Genomic DNA, 19,780 nt, shown 5'->3' with positions numbered 1-19,780 from the left:
GTATTGGCCAGTCACTGGGTGAGGCTGAAGCGCAGCGATATGGAACGGCACGAATCACAGTGGCCCGGTCTCACAAAGGCTCCTTTGAAATGATGCTGGACTGTATGACATGAGCCGCCAGTGAAGCCTCGGATGCTTTGGTACTGCCCAGGTGGCCTGTGAATGTAGGTTCCGACGGAGGAAGCCCGCTTGCTTCAAGGCAACAAGGTTCATTCGCTGCTTTTGCTACTGTGTCGCATGTTTTTCAGAGACGGTACATATATGACAGAGCGGGCCTGCATCGCTGCAATACTCTCAGTAAGCCCAACCATCATCTGCTGCTGCGACACCATGGATCCTCTACCAGTGTCCTCGCCCATCACTTGGGCTTTCGGTACTCTCTTGTGTGCGGTGGCTACCTATTGACTCGTAACAGGTGGCCTGCCCGAGGTTACACCCTCAAACTACCGCCCGGTCCGAACCCTCTCCCAATCATAGGTAACATCCACCAAGTCCCGAGGAGTATCAAGAGCGTACCTTCACGGAGTGGGCAAAAATATACGGTACGGCTACTTTATGTTCAAGCTGGAGGGGTTACATCTTCTGACGGGTTGATTCGCAGGCGATCTGATGTATGCGAGGTTCTTCACTCGCCCAACCCTCATCATCAACTCGCAGAAGATCGCGAGAGACCTGCTGGACAAGCGCGGGAGTAAGTATTCCAGCCGGCCACGGTTGGTCATGATGTGCGAACTGTGGGTACAGATCTGTAGCATTGTAGGAGTCAGTGCTGATGTCGTGCACCCAGTCTTGATTGGACTCCAAACGTGTCGTTCCTGCCATACGAGAGTGAGCATTGGCGCAAACAGCGCCGATGGATCCAGCATGCTTTCGGGGACAAGACAACCGTGCAGCAGTTCGAGGCGCTACAGCAGCGCGAGGTGTACATTCTTGCCGCAGGCCTCATGCACTCGCCGCACAACTTCGCAATGCACATCAGGCGGTGCGTCAGGATCACTCACGACATCGTGCCATGCACCACAAACTGAGCGCGTTCGTCCAGGTACATGTCGGCGCTGATCATGGAGAGCGTGTATGGCCATCGGGTCGCCTCCCTCGATGACGAGTATATTATGCTCATAGACCGCGCTATGGAGGGCACAGTCTCCTCAGGTCCCGCTGGCGGGACGATTGTGGACTTCTTCCCTTTGTGTAAGTTCGTGTACCATCAGAGCCTCAAGAAGTTGACACGTGCTTAGTGAATACGTGCCAGCCTGGCTGCCAGGTATGGGTTGGAAGCGGCATGCATTAAGCACGAGAAGCATCATATGGGACGCCAGATACAAGCCATATGCTATGGTTCGGGATGCCGTCGTGCGTGATCGAAGATATGCTCGCGGGCGTGAGCTGACGGTCTCACGACCCATTCAGGCAGCTGGTTCTGCGAGGCCATCCTATGCCACTGCGCTCATTGAAGACGCAATGAAGAAGGGACGGCTCGAAGAAGAGGAAGAAGATATACTCAACTCTGCTGGGGCACTCTATGGCGGTGAGCAATGATTACTGTTCGTTAGCATGTTGTGACACACCCGCCTAACGCTATGTCGGGACAGCCGGGACGGACACTGTGAGTGACTCAATCATGCGGCTGTACGGATGCTGAGAGGATCACCGTAGGCAAAGACAACCTTGCTCACGTTCATACTGGCCATGGTCCTCCATCCGGATGTATACCAGAAGGCACAGGCAGAAGTCGACCGAGTAATTGGGAGGGATCGCCTTCCGACCTTAGCGGACAAGGATGCATTGTCGTACATTGACTGCGTGGTGAAGGAGGTATATCGGTGAGTCCGTGAACTGAAGAGACATAGTAGAGTCGCTGGAGCGTTATCCTGCAGCTGGAATCCTCCTGTTCCTCTCGGTAAGCTATTCAAGAGAAGCGTGCTTTCAGCAACTCACGGAGGCTCTGCAGGGATCCCGCACCACCTCACGGAAGATGACGAATACCAAGGGTTTGACCTTCCCCGAGGTACCGGAGTGATAGCCAATCTCTGGTACCGTCGAAATCACCCTGCCGCTGGCATACCGCTGACCCTCGTCTAGGTCTATGTCCCGCAGTGAGGATGTCTACGGCGATCCCGACATCTTTCGCCCAGAACGGTTCCTCGACCCAGGACTACCTGACCCGGAGATATCGGACCCGCGCAACATCGTGTTCGGGCACGGGCGAAGGTGCGCTGCCAGCGGCAGTTTTCACAGGCACTGTCCACACTGAAATCCCACAGAATATGCCCGGGACGCCTATTCGCAGAGGCAAGCGTGTTCCTGGCGATGTCGAACATAATAGCCACACTCGACATCAACAAAGCGCGGGACGACATGGGAATGGATGTCACCCCAGAGGCTTGCTTCCTATCTGGGTTTATCAGGTGAGTTGAGAATAAGTCGTGGTTGCGTATCGGATGATTTGTCTAACGCTCCTTGGAAGTTACCCTCGGGACTTTGCATGCTCGATAACGCCACGTTCTCCGGAGGCTGCCAGTCTCGTTGCAAACATGGTGGCATCGTCATCCTGAACATTGATACTGCCAGCAGCGCGCTGGCAAGGCTGTTTGTAGGGGCCTCTGTTTGAGATTTCATGGCTCACTTCGAAGCAGTTGCAGGCACGTTGATAATTGATACGCATCCGTCTCTGACCTGTGAACGGACACGTACTGGCTCTCGTAGATTGTCATCTACAATTGGCAATGAGTCTCGTGGCCCCGATGAATGTTATCTTCCCTGTCGCCTTTTGCCCGAAAAGAAGCTTCGCTCCGGATTCACCAAACCAACGATAGCGAGTCTGGCGAATCTCGTCGCTGGTCGTGGACAAAGGTGAGCTGGGCCGACTTGTCATGGCAAATCTGAAGTAAAGTCATGCTCAGGGTACCTTTGTGGCCATGTTTCTGGCAACATTGAACGACTTACAGTAAACCGAGATCAAGAAACTCCAGCATATCGGGGATGAGCTTCATTTCTAGGACGTTTATGAGGTCAGTCCACGTCGTCACACGGGCTATGTCAGGCACGCCGAGCAGTGCTTCTCAGTTATCCTCGAGCCTTTCGCGTGTCATAACGCCATACTTCTTGGCTTCGCAGTCTCGGAGTGGCATGTCATCCTTGTTGAATTCGCCTGCGGTCTTGAACTCAGTAACCTAAAGGAAGTTCGATTGCTCGAGAAACTGCAACATATGTAATGGCGCCCTTAGATGGCCCTTAGACGTCCCGCGTGATGGATTCTCTCTAGCACTTGGTGCGCCACCGCTCGGCACGTTGGTCAAATTTCAGTCGCCTCAGCGTCATTCGTCGGGCTTTGAGCTGCGCTGCCAGTTATAAGACGCCGGGCATGAAGGCGAGCTCACACTTACCCATCTCCCTCGCAATTGACTCGCGATCATGTCCCAGGATCTGTTTTCGCACATCTGGATCGCAGTCACCCTGTTATGGATTCTCGTATACTCATTCATTCGTGGCGCTCGAGAGAAGCCCGTCGTCTCCCGCCGGGCCCACGGCGCCTCCCACTCGTAGGCAATATCCTTGAAATGCCATCGAAGCACCTAGAGCACACCTTTGCTTCGTGGTCAAAGAAATACGGTACGTTTCACACCAAGAGCTTTCCATTGGCCTAATATGAAGATTATATACAGGTGACCTGATGTATAATGAGTCCTTTGGCCACCGTACAATCATCATCAACTCGCAGAGGGTCGCACGGGACCTGCTAGAGAAGCGGGGCGCGAAGTACTCGAACCGACCGCGAATGACAATGCTGGTAGAGCTGTGAGTTCCGTATGTTTAGCACAGAAGCGTGCGTCGAGTGAAGCTCGTCATGATGACCATGTCTCGGGTGCCAGAATCGGATGGGATCCCATTCCGGCGTTATTGCCGTATAGGTCGGAAGGCCACCGCAAACAACGCAGGTGGACATGGAGTGCGTTCGGTGACAAGAAGTCAGTGCAGAAGTACAAAGACTTGGGAGAAAGGGAGACGTGCATCTTCTTGCTGGGCCTGATGGAGACGCCCGACGATTATGCTCTACACATCAAGAGGTACGCTCAGTCTTCTCTGTAGGCACCGCTCAAGAAACGATTTGGACAAGGTACCTTGCAGGTCTTGTCCTCGAGTCCGTGTATGGGCATCGCATCACGTCGCTGGAGGATGAGTATGTGACACTGATGGACAATGCTATGGAGGCGACCACCACCACAACGGGAGCAGCAGGCGGGGCCTTGGTAGACATAATTCCAATCTGTGAGTACCATGACGGGCGTTGATACACCGACTGACCCGGACAATGCAGTGAAATACGTCCCCGCGTGGCTACCCGGAGCGGGCTTCAAGCGAGCAGCGCTGCACGCGAGGTCCCTCGTAAGGGATGCTCACCACGTACCGTACAGTATGGTTCGAGATGAAATGGCATGCACAAGCTATACTGGATAAACGTAAACATCATATGACGAAGATAAACAGGTATCCGGAGACGCACCGCCTTCATTTACTTCCGCCCTCGTAGAGAAGGCGCAGAAGATGGGACAGCTTACCCAAGACGAAAACCTCATTCGCTACGCGGCAGGGAACATATATGGCGGTGAGTCCTCCATGGATATGTAGCTAAGCGGTCTCTCAAATGCTGTACTAGCTGCGACAGATACGGTACATATCCACATTGACGACCTCGGGCCATTCCTGATTAGCACTATGACAAATAGACGCAATCCGCTTTACTCACTTTCTTCTTAGCGATGGTGCTCCATCCAGAGGTATACAACAGAGCGCAGGAGGAAGTGGATCGTGTTGTCGGGAAGAACAGACTTCCGACTTCGGAAGATAGGCCGCATCTCCCTTACATCGAAGCCGTCCTGAAGGAGACTTATCGGTGAGCGTACACAATTTGTGCAATCCTCATGAATTCTAATCAATCTGCGACAAGCTGGCATGCGCCCGTCATTCTCGGCAAGAGCTTCTAGGTCTGCTGTAAATCTCCGGCTTACACGAGACCGCAGGACTGCCGCATTATCTCGACGAAGACGATGAATACGGAGGCTATCATTTACCCAAAGGCTCAACTGTTGTGGCGAACGTGTGGTAGTGCAAGTGCACTACATTGCAACCTCAGTCGACTTACCGTCATTCCCAGGTCGATCTGTCGTGACGAGCGCATCTGGGGTGATCCGGCTGCTTTCCGTCCGGAGCGTTTCCTTGAACCGAAGTCTGAAGTGCTAGATCCATTCAATGTTGTCTTGGATACGGGCGCAGGTGAATCCTCTTAAATCCATCTGAATAGAAATATTTATTTGCGTCCGTACCGATTACAGGCGCTGTCCCGGACGCCTCTTCGCGGACACGACGCTGTTCCTGGCCATAGCAAACATGGCGGCTACGCTGGACATCCGTAAGGCGCGCGATGCAGAGGGGAGGGAGATTACTCCAGAAGTATCTTTTACTCCCAACTTCGTCAGGTGAGGCATTCAAATGTGCATAGTATAGACGGTGTCGGACTCACTGTGAGCTAGCCATGCTGAAGAATTCACCTGTGCCATCACACCGCGCTCTTCCGCAGCGAAGACACTTGTCGCGGAGACGTTGGCGAGGGTTCCGGAGTGACAGCCCTTCTATATCATATGACTGATGTCCCGAGCTGTGTCGGCATTGAATCACTTTTCTTGGACTGTACTCTGTGGGTGTAGACGGTTCCCCTAGCCTGTTGTCCCCTTATGCCTCTTGACTCAAGAAGCCATTCAACCGGCTAAATGTCGCAGGGTGCTGACCTACCTGAGATCCGTTGCTGATCCATCAGACAGACGTAGTTTCAGCAGCAAACCACGGCGGCTTTTACAGGAATCTCACCCCACCTCGCAGTATATGACGAATACGGCTTCGATCTGTCCGAGTCAGAAAATGTCGGAGTGAACGTCAATCTGCATGGTCACAGCTACCAGAACCAAACCTTTGCGCATCACCGACGGCTGGCATCGTCAAGGTCCATGACCCACAGCGAAGACGTCTACGATGGCCCCGACGTCTTTCGCCCTACGATCCAAGTCTACCCGACCCGGATCGGATTCACGCAACATCGCGTCTGGGTATGGGCGAAGGTGCGCCGCCCAAGACACTTCCCACAGTCTGATATTGTGAGATGAGCCGTAGAGGAGCGGTCTGACGCTTCCCGTACAATCCCCGGGACCTTGTCTGTGAGATGACGCCGTGTCTGTTAAGTTCCTCTGATCACGGATATGGAGGTCTCGTCAGTTTAAAAAGCCGGAGGCGATTTGACTAACTTACCTCAGGCTGTAGCACCTTTTTGACATTTTAGTAGAGCCAGCCGAATCCGAGGAGCGTTGACAGTGGACACTATCGGGGAACAGAGCGAACAATGCGAGACATCAATCGCGCTGCGAGGGCTTCTACTACTCGAGTCCTCACGTAGGTAAGGCAGGCTTGTGCGAGCAGGCTGAGCAGCGCGTAAGTAGTAGCGAGCACTGCCATGAGCGAGAACGCAAGCACACCGCCTGGACTAAGTAGTGATGAAGCCAAACACCAAGAAAGAGCAGCGAGGTAAAGGGAAAGCTAAAAGGATGATCGCGAGATGTGTTATCCTACTAATTCACGATCACGTGGTACACCGCGTCCGCGACGCGCATCGTGCGACGTTCATTCGCGTTCCACCCACGCGTAAACGGGATTAACGCGAACCACAATGAAAGACCTATCATCGCCGCAAGAAAATCCGATTCCTGTCATTGTATGTACGTATCCATGCATTGCAATACCTCACAGCATCCCGATCCCACCAGCATGCCAGACCATCCCCCAAGCCTTCTAAGTTCTAACGAAGGGCTGATGCAACATTCTATTCCAACAATCGTCCCTGTGATACGTACGTGTGTCGTCTCAAGCTCCTCGCTAGTCTCACGCGCCCAGCTTGAGCGACGCCATGCTCGCCTCGAGGGGGTTGAACTTGCCCTTGATGATATCCGCGCCCTGCTCCGCGATGCCGTACACAGTCGCTGTCCAACACGCACGTCAGATCACCGTGCGCTCGCGAAGCGGAATGCACGGAGTACTCACCCATAGGGTGCGCAGCGAACAGCAGCGGGCGACGGACAGGTCAACGACGCGGATGTTGTTCGTGCCGTAAACCTTGAGCTCGGGGTCGACGACGCCGTTGTGCTCCTTCGGGAGCATCGAGCACGTCGACGCGGTGTCTGCAGGGTCAATTTGCGTCAGGGTCTAGGTTTCAGTCCGAATTTGTCGGGATACGCACGCCACGTCGTGCCCATGCACTTCTTGATCCAGTCCCGGACCTGTGCGTCGTCCTTCGCCTGAGGGCCCGGGTTCAACTCGTTGACTGGGGCCCCAACATCAGTCAACACTATGGATGACAAACATGCTCCACGCACCGATGATGTCCTTCAACGGTGAGACGTCCGCCAGCTTCCTGGCCCACTTCACAGACTCAGTGAAGACATCCAAGTCGACCTCATGCTCGAAGTAGCGAGGGTCGAACTCGGGCTCCTTGTGCGGGTCGAGGACGTCGAGTGCTGTGATCACACACCCCGTCAACGTCCTGGCAACAGCCACACCAGCACACGTAACACCACGATCGTCCCCCTCGAGAAGCAGTGGTTCATCGCCACCAAGATCGTCATATAGCTCTTGCCTTCCGCGGGCGGCGCAGGCCCCCCAGGAACCCCGGGTAGCAGATGAGCTCGCAGCCGGGCGCGCCCCTCTTTATACGATCGAGCTGGATGTTGTACTGCTCCATCAGGCCCGGCGGGAACTTGTCCTTGTTCGCCAGAATCTTCGCCTTCGTCCGCTCGTAGATCGTGTCCGCGAGAGGCGAAAGGTCGTTGAGGGCCGTGAACGCGAAGCCGATGATGCCTCTCGTGTACAGACCCTCACCGAGCGCGCTAGACGTCCTCAGTGTCAACGAGACCGGACGAAGGTTTGGAAGACGCAGCAACGCACTGTAGGTCTAGGTGCTTGGCATTGTGAGTAGCGTCCCTGAGTAGGTCGATGGTTTCAAAGCCGACGTCCTGCTTGAGTTCTACACGGGTCGTCAGTATCGTGCATTAGCACCGATGTCCGAGCACGTACCCCAGCTGACGCTAATGAACATGTGCTCCTGGGCGTTCTCTCCGACCCCAGGAAGCTCAAGCTTCAGTGGCACGCCGATCTTCCCGAGGACATCCTTGCGGCCAATGCCAGAAAGCTCCAGGATATGCGGAGACTTCAGTGCACTAGGTAGACCAATACGATTAGTACGTCTCCGAAGATGAGCCCAACTTGTCACATACCCAGCAGCCAAGCAGACGTCCTTCTGCGCGTTGACGGTGTGCACCTTGCCGTCATACTCAAACTCGACCCCGACAGCAGTGAGCTTGCCATTCGTCGCAGGCCGGGTGTTGACGCGGTGCACCGCCGCGTTGATCAGGACCTTGAGGTTCGGTCTGTCTTTGTTGGGGAGGTAGAAAGCCTGTATGGCGATTGTCAGCGTCATCTCGCCATGATGAGACGGCAAGTGAAACTTACAGTCGTGGAGTACGAGCGAACGTGCTTGATCGGGTCATAAGTGTTGGGGATAAGGAAGACACCATGGGGCTAGAGACACCATTGAGTCATGCAGTTCCTCCGCGGATTGTGAAGGACGTACGTCGCCGCTGAGCTATGTTCCGCATACATACATAGTCAGATCGATGCTCTGGTTGAGAAGGCGCGGGAGACTCACCGGGTGTGCAGCCTTGGACAAGCCCGCGTTGAACAGACTCTGGTTACAATTGATAAGTAGGAGATCTTCATGTGAATGAAGGTCGAAAAGCCCACCTGAAGCCACTTCTTCTCAAGCCCGTCGATCATGCCGGGATAAGCCAATTTGAGAGGACCTGTAAAGATATTGAAATCAATGTCAATGTCATGCAACGCGAAAGTCAAACGAGTTTCCTTACCATCCCGTCCAATCTTCCACGTGTCGAAGTTCACGTTGACGTTATCATTGCGTTTCCTCACTTCTTCGCTCGGAGCGACGAAACTGCGAAAGGCCATCAGAAAATAGACTCACCACTTTCCTCGCTGAACCTACCCCTCAGTCTTTGCAACGTAGCGCTCGTAATTCTGCCAGTTCCAACCTGGGTTGCCGAGTTTCTCGAATTCTGCGGGACGCGTTAGACTAGGGATGACTATATGCGCGTTGGGCATACCGTCAATTTCCTCCCGGGGTGGCTTGGTCCAGCACATGAAGTTGATACCGGAACTTCCGCCAAGGCCCTTCCCTCTGAACCAGAACCAATCCGCATCGCCGAGCTCCTTCTGCTTGATCTGCGAGGTATAAATGAGATACTGAATCCCGCCGCGGCAACGACCATACCGTTTTGTACGGCCACGTCCAATCGGCGTTGGCAAAGTGGGTGCCATATGAGGCGGGACGCACTGAAGGGACTGAGTGTCGCGACGTAGCGGACTTTGCGCGTGCACTCACAGATGCCGGGCTCATCGAGGTTGGCACCGCCAGCCTCGAGTACAAGGACAGAGACCTCGGGATCCTCGGACAGTCTGGCGGCCAAAGTCAGGCCGGCCGTGCCTCCGCCTGCGAGAGCATGTAGGTGAAGTCGGAACTCATGGGAGTACTATGCGACTGACCGCAGACGACGTAATCAAAGAACTTGTTCGACACCTGGTCGATGGTGGCGGTCATGACGGGCGATGATGAGAGTGGGGAGCAAGAAGGGGCTTGGGCGTGGCAGGATGCGGGGATCGACTAAATAGCGGAGGCAACTCCGAGACTGATTTGGAAGTGAATTCTTTGGACGGGGCGTGCAGCGGGTGCGTGCGGCCGCGGCGTGCGCGGTGAGACTGACAGGGCGCAAGTCATCGAAGAAGATTCTATCGCCCGTTTCCATCACAGCGCGGCAGGATTGGCGAGACAGCTTCGACACAATCTGGGTCACCTCGACGACTCTTCCAACCAGCATGCGCACGCCTCGTTCGTCCTAGAACGGCGCGTGTCTGCTACTCATATCTCGTGATTGTCACATCAGAGGTAGGCATGCGGACGCACTAAAACATGGCGTGCACGCACTGAGCTGAGGCATGGCCGGCGAGTAGAGTGCGGGGCCCACCAAATGGGGCAAGCGCAGAGACGACTTTAAGATTAAATGTTGAGAAGGAGAGGAAGTGACTGACGATGCGCTTAGCTGCCGAGGAAGCGCCCTGCAACGACGTCCAACGACCGATCCGTGGTCTCGATCGAGCCAATCAGCGCCCGGCCCCAGCCACACCCCCGCAAGGTCACGGTCCCACACTTCTGCAGAGTTGTGTGGCCGCGAATACAAACAACACGCTCGATGCTCTGAGTTGCCAAAACGGGCAGCAAGCCACACCGTTGGGCGGTGGTTACAGCTGTTGCAGAAGGGTTTTGGCTGGCGAGATGAACGGTTGCAACTTGAAGCGGGCATCCCAATTTCGCGTAACGGCCGTAAGCGAGCCTCTTGATGAGGCCCAGGCGACCAGATTTTGAGCATTCAATGATTCATAGTGACCGCTCCGGGCCTGCGAGATTGCAGCTTCGAAGCCGAGGTCAATGTCGTGATACTTATAGTCATAAATAGCGTTGAACGTTCTGAGGCTCGGTCAACGACTCGCGCGCTCAGACGGTAGTGCCCTCTCTTAATTTGGTGAGTCACTCTGCGGCAGATGTCAGCTGTGCAAGAGGAGCCTCGTAGGGATGTCTTTCAGCTAACCTTCACTTGAAGTACTTGCTGGTAGACCGAATGAAGAGCGCGTCAACAAATCTAAACCCCCGTGGTGCGAATCGGCTTCAGTGCCGTCCCCTGTGTTAAGAAACAACAGAATTGGGATGCCGTACCATCAGCACCGGCATAAGTAGCTTGACAAACGGTACGAAAAGCGCACCAGGATAACACTTTGAGAGAGATCACATGAAGATCACATTGGAGGCAGGGCCTCAGACCTCAGCTGTAAGCCTTGAGAACGTCGAAGGGAACCATTTGCTTGGCTTGTCCTCGAAAGACATTGTACCCGTTCCGATCCTGCACCCGCGGAAGCCACGGTACTCCCACCTTGAATCTACTGCGTGCATTCGTCTATCCCACGGGCGTACAAAGAACACACCATGCAGAGCAAGAACCAAGCGAACAAGAGGAGCATCGTCGTAGCGGTGTCTTTCAACGAACCTCCCGCTTGATATTAGTGTCCCACCGGCGGGTTTGCAGGGCATTTCGAACCCCACTATGATGGCTGTGACGCGACCGCCCCGGACACTGTGCCTAAGATTAATTAGTGAAGACGTCATCATATTGTACTGGGTGACTTCGTAGCAGAGACACTGCAGTGAGATCGAATATTGAATGGGGCGAGTCAGCGTCCTGCGTTGTACTTGTAGCCGATAATATTCGGGGACAGTGCCTGCCCGCGTTCGTGGGCATTCGTAGGCATGGCAAGGCGCTTTTCGTGCTCCTCGATATCTCGAGCCCACCTTGCTGCCGAGCGGGTCGCGCGCATAGCGTTCTCGATGAACTGTGGATCCGCGACGTCTAATTGCTCTTCAATCATGTCGGCCGCGAGATGTAGTAGGCGAACATGCTCGCGCACATCAATCGCAGCCTCGTCATCACTCTGCGAAGTATCATCAGCATTGCTCGAGTCGCGAGGAATGATCAATCTGAGTCAACATAGGGGTCACATACCTCAAAGCCTGCGTTCCACCTGCGTGCATGCGCGACAAACCGTCGCGCCCTAAGCGACGGCTTGTAGGTGACGAGTTGTCTGTTGTAGATACACTCACGCCATCAGTGCCCTGCTCATGACTGCACAATGTGACTCACCGACGACATACTCACAGTCGATAACACCGACTCCTCCGCTCCCGACTCGGACTCCTCCTGCGACGGCCGCGCCGTGCTCTTCATCTGGACTCGAGTGACTGGCCTCCGAGCCCTGTATTCTGATGTGGCCGCCTTCGGCATGTTTTGTGGATCTCGGGGGCGGCGCGAGTTTGGTGGGCACAGTATTGGACTAAGTACAGTGGTACGCGACTTAAAACAGGTCCGAGGCGGTCGCGCCACAACCGACACAGCGGAGGAGGTATTACCCTGCAAACCGGGTGGGACACTAACTCAAGCAAGTTGCAATTAATACTTGGCACCGTCGTGACACACGATTCCGACCTCGACATGAACTCGACATGAACTCGACATCGTCGTGACGGGAGGAGAGAAAACCTGCCGTCGAGCCGTGGAGGGATCCAGGGCAGCATCAGGGCCAGGAACCGCCACATCACAAATAGGAACACACAGGCTGTGGCTGTGGCGGCGACTGCTCGGCGGCGACGGGGACGGAAAGGCAGCGCCGTTGTTCGCACCTCGCAGTCTTCGCCTCCGTCCCTCCCCCCGGGCTACCCCTCCACATCGGTCCTTCTCTACGCTCCTTCATCCTCCGCCGGCGTCGCGAGCGTCGTATTCCTCGACAGGATGCAGCACCGGCTCTTCTCGCTTGTCCCGACGGGCCTTCTGACCATCCTCCTTGCGTGGTGTCTGGTACCGCTCGCAAAGGCAGACTGTGAGCGAGACGAACGGCGGCGATGTGCAGGGCTTGCTAACGGCGTTTTTGGGGTGCAGATTGGAATATCACAGAACCGGCGAACGGCGTGGTCTGGACGAACGGGCAGACGAACCTGATCTCTTGGACGAAGGGACTAGATGACGGGGTGACGCAGTTCGACATTGAGCTGCAGAGATTGAGCACGTCGGGGCTATCATATGTTGCGCATCTTGGTACGTGTTCCGCTCTTCACACCGAGCGGAGTAGAATGAAGGCTTGAGGTGGTTCAATACGTCGGCATGGCGTAGACTTCCCGCAGCTGCGATCCGGAGAAAAGCATCACATTGCAGCTAAGTCCACCATACCAAGCCGCCTGGACCCCGCCTATTGTGTTCGAAAGGCGCGGGGCCCGACGATATGGACTTAGCTGTGAAGTGAGACTATATGCGCTCCATCGACGAACTTTGCACGCATCGGCTGCACCGCCCCGGTCCGGACGTTCAGCGTTCAGCTGCATCCCGCCTTCTCCCGCTCCCTAACAGACACCGGACTGACCACCGTTCCTCCCACAGTGCCCGAATCCATGAGCAGCATCAACGTCTACATCCAAGACCTGCCCACGGGCGACGACTACTACGTCATGTTCGTTAACTACACGCACGGCCTCCTCTACACCTCGTCCTCCACCTTCACCATCTCCGACTCGACCAACTCGTCCACGCCCTCGCCCGACGCGAGCGCGCCCACCGTCTCCATCTCCGGCGCGCCGAACCCCACCGCGCAGTTCGCGACGACGTTCGCGAGCACGGGCATGCGCGCGTGGACCGGCGTCGACGGCGCGGCGTTCCAGATCGTCACGATCACGAGCGTGCTGCTCATGAGCGTGCTCTGCGGCGCGTTCTCCGTCCTCTAGCTGCAGGCGCGGACGAGGACGCGGCTGGGCGATCACGGTGTCTGCAGCCGAGTACGGACCGGGACTTCTGCCGCGGAAGCAGACCACGCACGCACACGCTATACGACGCTTTCAGGCTATCAGGATCGGGAGCACGGCTGTCACGGTTGGGGGCTGGCTATCAGGGAGGTGTACTGTACCTCCGGCGCTGCTGTCGTAATGTATACCTGCGTAGGCGGGTGGGCTGGGGGTGCCCACTTGCCCGCTTGGTTTCTTGTCTCTTTCATTATTATTTTACGGGCGTGTTGGTTCTGACTGGCTATGGATTGTTAGCTGACAGTGCTGGTGATGGACGCGATGACATGCATGTGTGTACGCCCGCGGGTTAGACGAATGCACGCGTTAGATTCAAGGTGGTCGTGCCGCGGCTTCCGCGGGTGCAGCAAGGTACTTAGCAGTTGTACCAATCCGACAGTTCGTTCTTCGGTAATCCTGTCTTGTGCCCTTGCCAATCGCATTCTGACTCGTTGGCTTCAACGGGATTTCCAAAGGCAATACAGTAGGTATGTGATGCCTCTTTCTAGTATTGGTGGTTTGTCCTTCAGACAGGAAACATCGACATGTGCATCTTATCTGTCTACCCGTGCCATCGACACACCCCGCATCTGAAGTTGACGTACCCCAGTAAGTCATCGCAGACGTATTTCAGTGCGCTGCACCGGCACGTGTCCGTTGGTGCAAAATCAACTGAGTGGTCGAAGAGGGCTAATGCCCATCTGTGTGGCGACTCCACTCGCCGACCGGGGGTTTGCTCGCCCACAGCGATGCGTTTCGTAGACATCTGGAGCTGCAGCCTACTGCCTCCGTGCGTATTGCACTTGCATCAGACGGCCGGGTACGCTGTGGTGAGCAGTTCGATATTATATTGTCAGGATTCAAACGCACACGCGTGCTTGACCGTGCTTGTCCGAGGTCTCATTTTCGTAGGATCAGCGCCCAGTGGGAGACGCCGCGCGGCGCATGGAAGGACCGCCTCTCCATATATGTATTCCTCAAACCCTATTGTATACGCCGCGACCCGATAACACCAGTACAATCTCATACAAGGTGCACACATCTGCTCGATGAAGCTGAGCAGTTTTCTCGGGCTCTTAAAATCAGCGCTCAGTGGGCGACCGGCGTTCTTCGCGGTGCAATGGAAGGCCTGCCTCATGGCTACTGCATACAACCTAGACCCGACATCACCAGCACAATCGGTACATGAGTGGGCTATCCTACACTATCCTTTAGTTGTGCCCTAGCATTTGAACGCGTCTGCCAGGAACGCGTGATCTTGCAACTCCTCCGCCGTGGCACGTTCCGAGTAGTCGAAACGCAAACAGGCGCGGATGAAGTCCGCCGCCTTCTTGATCTCGTCCTCCGAGAGGCCCGGTACCTTGTAGTTCGCCATGGCGGTTTCCAGACTGCTCGGTATGAGCTCCGAAATGCGCAGGAGGTTGCCTGTCATCGGGGCTGAGTATGAACTAACATGGATGGGACTGAACCGAGCCGTACCATCGTCATCGAAAAACTCCTTTCGCCGCTTCGCACGTTCGAGCATCGGCGCGGGGAAGCGTTGGCCGGTCATCTCCATCATCTTCGCGAGGTGGTCGTCCTCCACACTCCAGTCCTCGCCCTCTTCCGGGTGGAAGAGCCAGCGGCCCACAAGGAGCTCGAACGTCTGCGCAAAAATCAGATCACAAAGCCCGCGTGATGCATACAGGAGCGTACAATGCAGCCGACGGCCCAGATGTCCAGTCCTGGCCCAAAGTCAGACTGGAGAATAACTTCGGGGCGCGGAGGGCGTACGCGCTGAAGCAGTCGGTCGTAGGCTGCTCGCCCGCGCGCTGGGCTGTGGGGGTTATGAGGCTCTCTGCAGTGCTTCGGTTAGTCGCTGACCTTGGCCGTAGTCCACTAGGTAGATGAGCATCAACTCGGCTTCGAACGCGTTGGTATCCCAGGAATAGCCGTGTGGGATTGGTTGGGACTTGAGGAGGGGGTAGCTCTCGCCGTCAAGCTCGAAGCTACCGTCTGTCTCGGCTGGGTTTGCCTCGAGGAAGCGGTCGAGGTCCTCTTCCCAGTAATAAAGCGAGTTGCCGAAGAGGAGGTTGTCTAGCTTCACATCTGTACAGATGTGAATAATTGTAGATGGTACGGCGACGAGCGAGTTACCGGCTGACCTGTGTGGACTATGCGCATTGAGTGCAGCTGGACGAGAGCTTCCACCAGCATCATGATAATGTTTCGCGTCATGTAAGGCGGCAGCGCCTTGTGAGGTGCTGAACGACGCAGGGCCGAGACAGAGGTGCTGTAAAGGTCCATGACCAGACACAGATGTTCGCCCCGCGGGCCACGCTCAACAAAGTGATCACGTAGCAGGGGAAGGTGGTCAGAGTCTTTCCACCCTCTGATCTCCTTCATGAACTCGAGCTCGCGCATCTGGCCCGTGCCATGTCGTTTTGTGGCGTCGACGGTCAGAATCTTGGCAGCGAGGTACTTGTAGCCTCGCCTGCGGAGATGAGCAACGGTGCGTTGGGAACACAGCTGGAACGCTCACTCACTCGCCATCCTCGTCGTAGACAATCCAAGAAGACGAGGACACGCCCTCGCCGAGCTTACGGCGAATCTTATAGCGGCCAGCTTTCAGCGGGGCATTGAGGCGAGCAGGGAAGTAGTCGTTGTCGAAGCCAGGAGCGGTGGTCATAACACGCAATGGGGGGATAAGAGGGCCGACGAGGAGGAGGAGGAGGAGGAGGAGGAGGGTATTACATTTAGTCAAGCGCTGGTGTATATCGGCGCGAGTTGGCCTGCGCATGCTGCTCGAGTTGACTTGGGGTTATCCTCACCCTCAATTGTGCCATACATGATGCCTCGCGCTAATCGTATAAAACGCTTCATACGTTGCACTATGATGGTGTTCTACATGGAGTGAATATTTGATGATAATCCTGGTTATGCGCCAATACGAGCCAAGCATCGCCACAACGAGACTCTGGCCCAGGCGTTGAGTAACGTTGAGTAACTTACGAGTGCAGCCTCCGGCCCGGGGCTCCGTGGGTGGCACCGGCGCTCCGTGGCAGAGACCAATTCTTGCTGCTGCTGGCAGTGCTGCCACCGCCACTGCCAGCTCTCGTTTGTTACAAACCTTCAATCATTGCATGAGCCTCATGAATACTCTCTTAATCTCGTATATGCCTTCAATCGTGGTCTAGTGAAACTCCTACTCCAATTCTGCACTCGCTCCAATTCTGCACTCGCCAGCAATCTGCGTATCGCTGACCATGAGGGCCCCATTGATCACAACCTTGAAATCGGTCCGACCGAGTCGAGCGCGATACTGCGTCCTGGTGATGCAGTATTCTCGTTATACACTCTCAAATCATTGCAAGCCCGCACTCACTACTCACACAGCCAGGAGAGAACACTACGGCACCTATGATAAACATCTCTTCGCCTTCGGCGTGTTTGCGGCTGCCGCAGACAACGCTTTGCGGTATGACCGGCCTGGGAAGCTATGAGCGTCGCTACCGCGTCGGAGAAACGATGGCGGCCTTTGCTCCTCCACGGAAAGGATTGCAGGAACGATCATACGGCAAGCGTGAGTGTTTCACGCCCAGAACCAGTGGTGTCCAACGGTTCGTGCGCGTCCCCCAGCCTGTAACTCCAGTGTAACTCTAAAGGTAGTGTGCGATAACGGTCTGGTGAACTTGGTACCTATCTTCTCATGCACTGACAACTATCTTCTTCTTGCTTTCACAGGGTCTTCTCGCTCAGCGTAGAAAGGCGGATGCTTCGCGAAGACGCACGCCGCTCCGTAGAAGCCGCTCAATACCTCGCCCCCTCGATGCTTGTCCCCCGGTATCGGCATGATAGGCCTGACCCTCCCACGAAGTGAAGTGCCCTCTTCTCGCTGAAGACCTGCTGAACCACGCAGAACTTACCGCCATGGCGACCCGAACCGGTTCCGAGCGAGCTTCCGTCGACACCAAAGACGTCATCGTCAACGAGAAGCAGCCAGAGGTGCACGTCGCAGTGTTCACGAACGAGGTCGATACGGGTGCGCAGCTCGTGGCGGGCACGGTCACTCAGGTGGACCCGCAGGAAGCGTTGCGGGTGCGGAGGAAGATCGACTGGCATATCATGCCGCTTATGTGCAGTGAGTGTGGGCTATCTTGCGATGGAAGCTGAGGGTACGACGATGATTATGTGCGATGTAGCGATTTATTGGGTGCAGTATATGGACAAACTCACGCTTGGGAATGCGGCGATCCTGGGTCTAAAGTGAGTCAGAAGCTGGTCGCGTGTCCGCTGACGCGAACCACACACAGGACGGCAACGCACTTGACCACGAACGAGTGAGCAGCATTCGCTTTTTCCGCGCATACAGGCTGTCTCAACTTGACCTACACAGATACAACTGGTGCGCCCGCCTCTCTCACGCGCGTCTCGCATGTTGACGTGGTTCCGCCAGGCTCGGGACGATCTTCTACATCAGCTACCTCGTCTTTGAGTACCCCCAGAACCTCGCCCTGCAACGTCTGCCCGTCGGCAAATGGCTCAGGCGAGTACCCCGCATACATCCTGCGTCCCGTCGCAGGACTTACGGAAACCCCAACCAGTGTCAACATCTTCATCTGGGGCACGGCCATGGCGTGCCACGCAGCCTGCAAGGACTTCGGAGGCTTGCTCGCGTGCCGCTTCGTGCTGGGTATATGCGAGGGTTCGGTTACCCCGGGTTCATGGTCGTGACCTCCATGTTCTACACCCGCAAGGAACAGACACTGAGGGTCGGGTACTGGTGTGCGTGTCTGGCGTTCCTGTGTTGTGCTTCGATGACGGCCAGTGGTTTTTGCTAGTCATGATGAACGGAACTGGTTTGCAGTTTGTGTATCCCTTCCGCCTATGCTATGCTGACCCTCGTTGTCAGCTCAGATTATCCTTGGATTCGTGAGCTTCGGTCATTGCATACCACACGCCGAACTTCGAGCCTTGGCAATGGTAACGTCTTTCTTCGATGCATCGACACCGCACATAGCTTATGATGGCACCGTCAGGCTCGTCGTGATAACCGGTGCCATCACCATAGTCTCTTCCGTTGCATTCTGGTGGATTTACCATTTTGTGCCAAACACGGGTCTTACGACACTCTGGCAGGCTCATGTTCCCCGACTCCCAACTAACGCCTGGTTCCTCACCCATGAGGAGCGAGTCATCGCAGTGCAGCGGCTGAAGGTGAACATGATACCTGCGACGTCGCGCAGTTCTCATTGACGTCGTGCAGGTGAACCAAACGGGCGTGAGAACAAGCATTCAAGAAGGAACAGTGCGTACCCCGCCCCCCTTCATCGCATATCCAATACTGATGTATGCGCCAAGATTCTACGAGCCCTCCTCGACCCGAAGACCTGGCTTTCTTCCTCTTCTCCGCCCTCGACAACGTGCCCAACAGCCTCACGAACCAGACGCAGATCATCATGGATCCTTCGGGTTCTCGAACCTGCAGACGACGCTCTTCAGCCTCGTGAGCGGCGCGATCGAGCTGCTGACGATCTCGTCCGGCGTGAACCTCGCGACACGTCTGAACAACGCGAGGGCGTACGTGGGCGTGTGCTGGTATCTCCCGACGCTGCTGGGCATCTTGCTGGTGAACTTTCTGCCGTGGAGCAATAAGGCAGGCTTGTTGTGCGGGCAGGAGCTGACGAGTGAGTCTCGTCCAACGTTCGATTGCCCTGGCGCGTACGATGACTGATTTGCGTGTTTTCTCAGACATCAGTGTAACGGCGTTCGTACTCGCGCTCTCCTGGGTGACGAACGTCACCGCGGGACACACCAAGAAGGTCACAGTCAACGCGATCATGCTGATCGGCTACTGCGTCGGCAACTCAGCGGGCCCGTTCATGTGGCAGGCGCAGTATGTCCCCAGGTCAGCTCTCCAAATTATTACCGCATATAGCCTGTCACTCATGCTGGGTATGCAGGAACCACGTCCCGTGGACGGTTATTGGCATCTGCTACCTCTGCTGCATGGGCTTGCTGCTGATCATCCGGTATGCTGGCGCGCGAGAACAGGAAACGCGACCTGAGCCGAGAGACACGACGCGATGATGTGTACATCGAGGTCCTGCTCGCGGATGGAACCACGGTCGAGAGGAAGCTGGAGAAGGTGGGTACCTCGGACGCGGGTCTGGAAAGGCTGCTGACGATCCTCGCGACACAGGAGTATCTCGACCTGACAGATATCCAGAATCGTGACTTCAGATATGTCCTTTGACGAGA

The 19,780-nt window shown here is 55.7% G+C and overlaps 8 protein-coding genes across 8 annotated transcripts; 5 read left to right on the top strand and 3 right to left on the bottom strand.

Moving 5' to 3' along the window:
* Positions 1-1,635: 1,635 nt before the first annotated feature.
* B0H18DRAFT_207938 (cytochrome P450) lies at positions 1,636-2,678 on the top strand. The gene is made up of 7 exons (XM_048037123.1): positions 1,636-1,823; positions 1,878-1,900; positions 1,952-2,033; positions 2,083-2,211; positions 2,265-2,408; positions 2,468-2,593; positions 2,643-2,678. The coding sequence occupies exons 1-6, from the start codon at positions 1,690-1,692 to the stop codon at positions 2,553-2,555; spliced, it is 600 nt and encodes a 199-aa protein (XP_047895340.1). The 5' UTR covers positions 1,636-1,689; the 3' UTR covers positions 2,556-2,593; positions 2,643-2,678.
* An 882-nt stretch (positions 2,679-3,560) lies between these two features.
* On the top strand, positions 3,561-4,985 carry B0H18DRAFT_1117395 (cytochrome P450; the record flags this gene model as incomplete). The annotated part of the gene is made up of 9 exons (XM_048033575.1): positions 3,561-3,612; positions 3,666-3,798; positions 3,873-4,067; positions 4,118-4,269; positions 4,319-4,386; positions 4,489-4,606; positions 4,658-4,671; positions 4,728-4,894; positions 4,949-4,985. 9 exons carry the CDS (start codon positions 3,561-3,563, stop codon positions 4,983-4,985), a joined length of 936 nt encoding a protein of 311 aa, XP_047895339.1.
* Positions 4,986-5,388: 403 nt separating this feature from the next.
* On the top strand, positions 5,389-5,622 carry B0H18DRAFT_1117394 (uncharacterized protein; the record flags this gene model as incomplete). The annotated part of the gene is made up of 2 exons (XM_048033574.1): positions 5,389-5,477; positions 5,532-5,622. 2 exons carry the CDS (start codon positions 5,389-5,391, stop codon positions 5,620-5,622), a joined length of 180 nt encoding a protein of 59 aa, XP_047895338.1.
* A 1,108-nt stretch (positions 5,623-6,730) lies between these two features.
* B0H18DRAFT_996660 (GMC oxidoreductase) lies at positions 6,731-9,795 on the bottom strand. Its single transcript, XM_048045430.1, has 17 exons — positions 9,655-9,795; positions 9,477-9,601; positions 9,216-9,354; positions 9,098-9,167; positions 8,964-9,046; positions 8,842-8,900; positions 8,747-8,785; positions 8,551-8,619; positions 8,316-8,494; positions 8,116-8,258; positions 7,987-8,065; positions 7,710-7,928; positions 7,610-7,671; positions 7,419-7,559; positions 7,283-7,366; positions 7,107-7,223; positions 6,731-7,025 (listed from the first exon to the last, which is right to left on the bottom strand). The coding sequence occupies exons 1-17, from the start codon at positions 9,707-9,709 to the stop codon at positions 6,928-6,930; spliced, it is 1,761 nt and encodes a 586-aa protein (XP_047895337.1). The 5' UTR covers positions 9,710-9,795; the 3' UTR covers positions 6,731-6,927.
* Positions 9,796-11,391: 1,596 nt separating this feature from the next.
* Positions 11,392-11,999, bottom strand: B0H18DRAFT_1117392 (uncharacterized protein; the record flags this gene model as incomplete). The annotated part of the gene is made up of 3 exons (XM_048033573.1): positions 11,392-11,649; positions 11,721-11,799; positions 11,863-11,999. 3 exons carry the CDS (start codon positions 11,997-11,999, stop codon positions 11,392-11,394), a joined length of 474 nt encoding a protein of 157 aa, XP_047895336.1.
* Positions 12,000-12,643: 644 nt separating this feature from the next.
* B0H18DRAFT_825962 (uncharacterized protein) lies at positions 12,644-13,372 on the top strand (the record flags this gene model as incomplete). Its single annotated transcript, XM_048039348.1, has 2 exons — positions 12,644-12,806; positions 13,146-13,372. Coding segments are annotated over 2 exons (390 nt in total), but the record flags the coding sequence as incomplete, so codon positions are not given.
* A 1,390-nt stretch (positions 13,373-14,762) lies between these two features.
* Positions 14,763-16,208, bottom strand: B0H18DRAFT_1117390 (kinase-like domain-containing protein; the record flags this gene model as incomplete). Its single annotated transcript, XM_048033572.1, has 6 exons — positions 14,763-14,965; positions 15,020-15,185; positions 15,226-15,356; positions 15,404-15,628; positions 15,685-16,013; positions 16,066-16,208. 6 exons carry the CDS (start codon positions 16,206-16,208, stop codon positions 14,763-14,765), a joined length of 1,197 nt encoding a protein of 398 aa, XP_047895334.1.
* Positions 16,209-17,449: 1,241 nt separating this feature from the next.
* Positions 17,450-19,775, top strand: B0H18DRAFT_953536 (uncharacterized protein; the record flags this gene model as incomplete). Its single annotated transcript, XM_048042194.1, has 10 exons — positions 17,450-17,660; positions 17,722-17,785; positions 17,916-17,924; positions 17,976-18,304; positions 18,540-18,736; positions 18,786-18,827; positions 18,954-19,206; positions 19,271-19,427; positions 19,483-19,551; positions 19,574-19,775. The coding sequence occupies 10 exons, from the start codon at positions 17,450-17,452 to the stop codon at positions 19,773-19,775; spliced, it is 1,533 nt and encodes a 510-aa protein (XP_047895333.1).
* Positions 19,776-19,780: the final 5 nt, after the last annotated feature.

Source organism: Fomitopsis serialis (assembly GCF_022376445.1).
Source record: "Fomitopsis serialis strain Sig1Antser10 chromosome Unknown B0H18scaffold_20, whole genome shotgun sequence".
Taxonomy (NCBI): domain Eukaryota; kingdom Fungi; phylum Basidiomycota; class Agaricomycetes; order Polyporales; family Fomitopsidaceae; genus Fomitopsis; species Fomitopsis serialis.
Note: the sequence above shows the minus strand (reverse complement) of the source record. Positions and strands in the feature narration are given on the sequence as shown.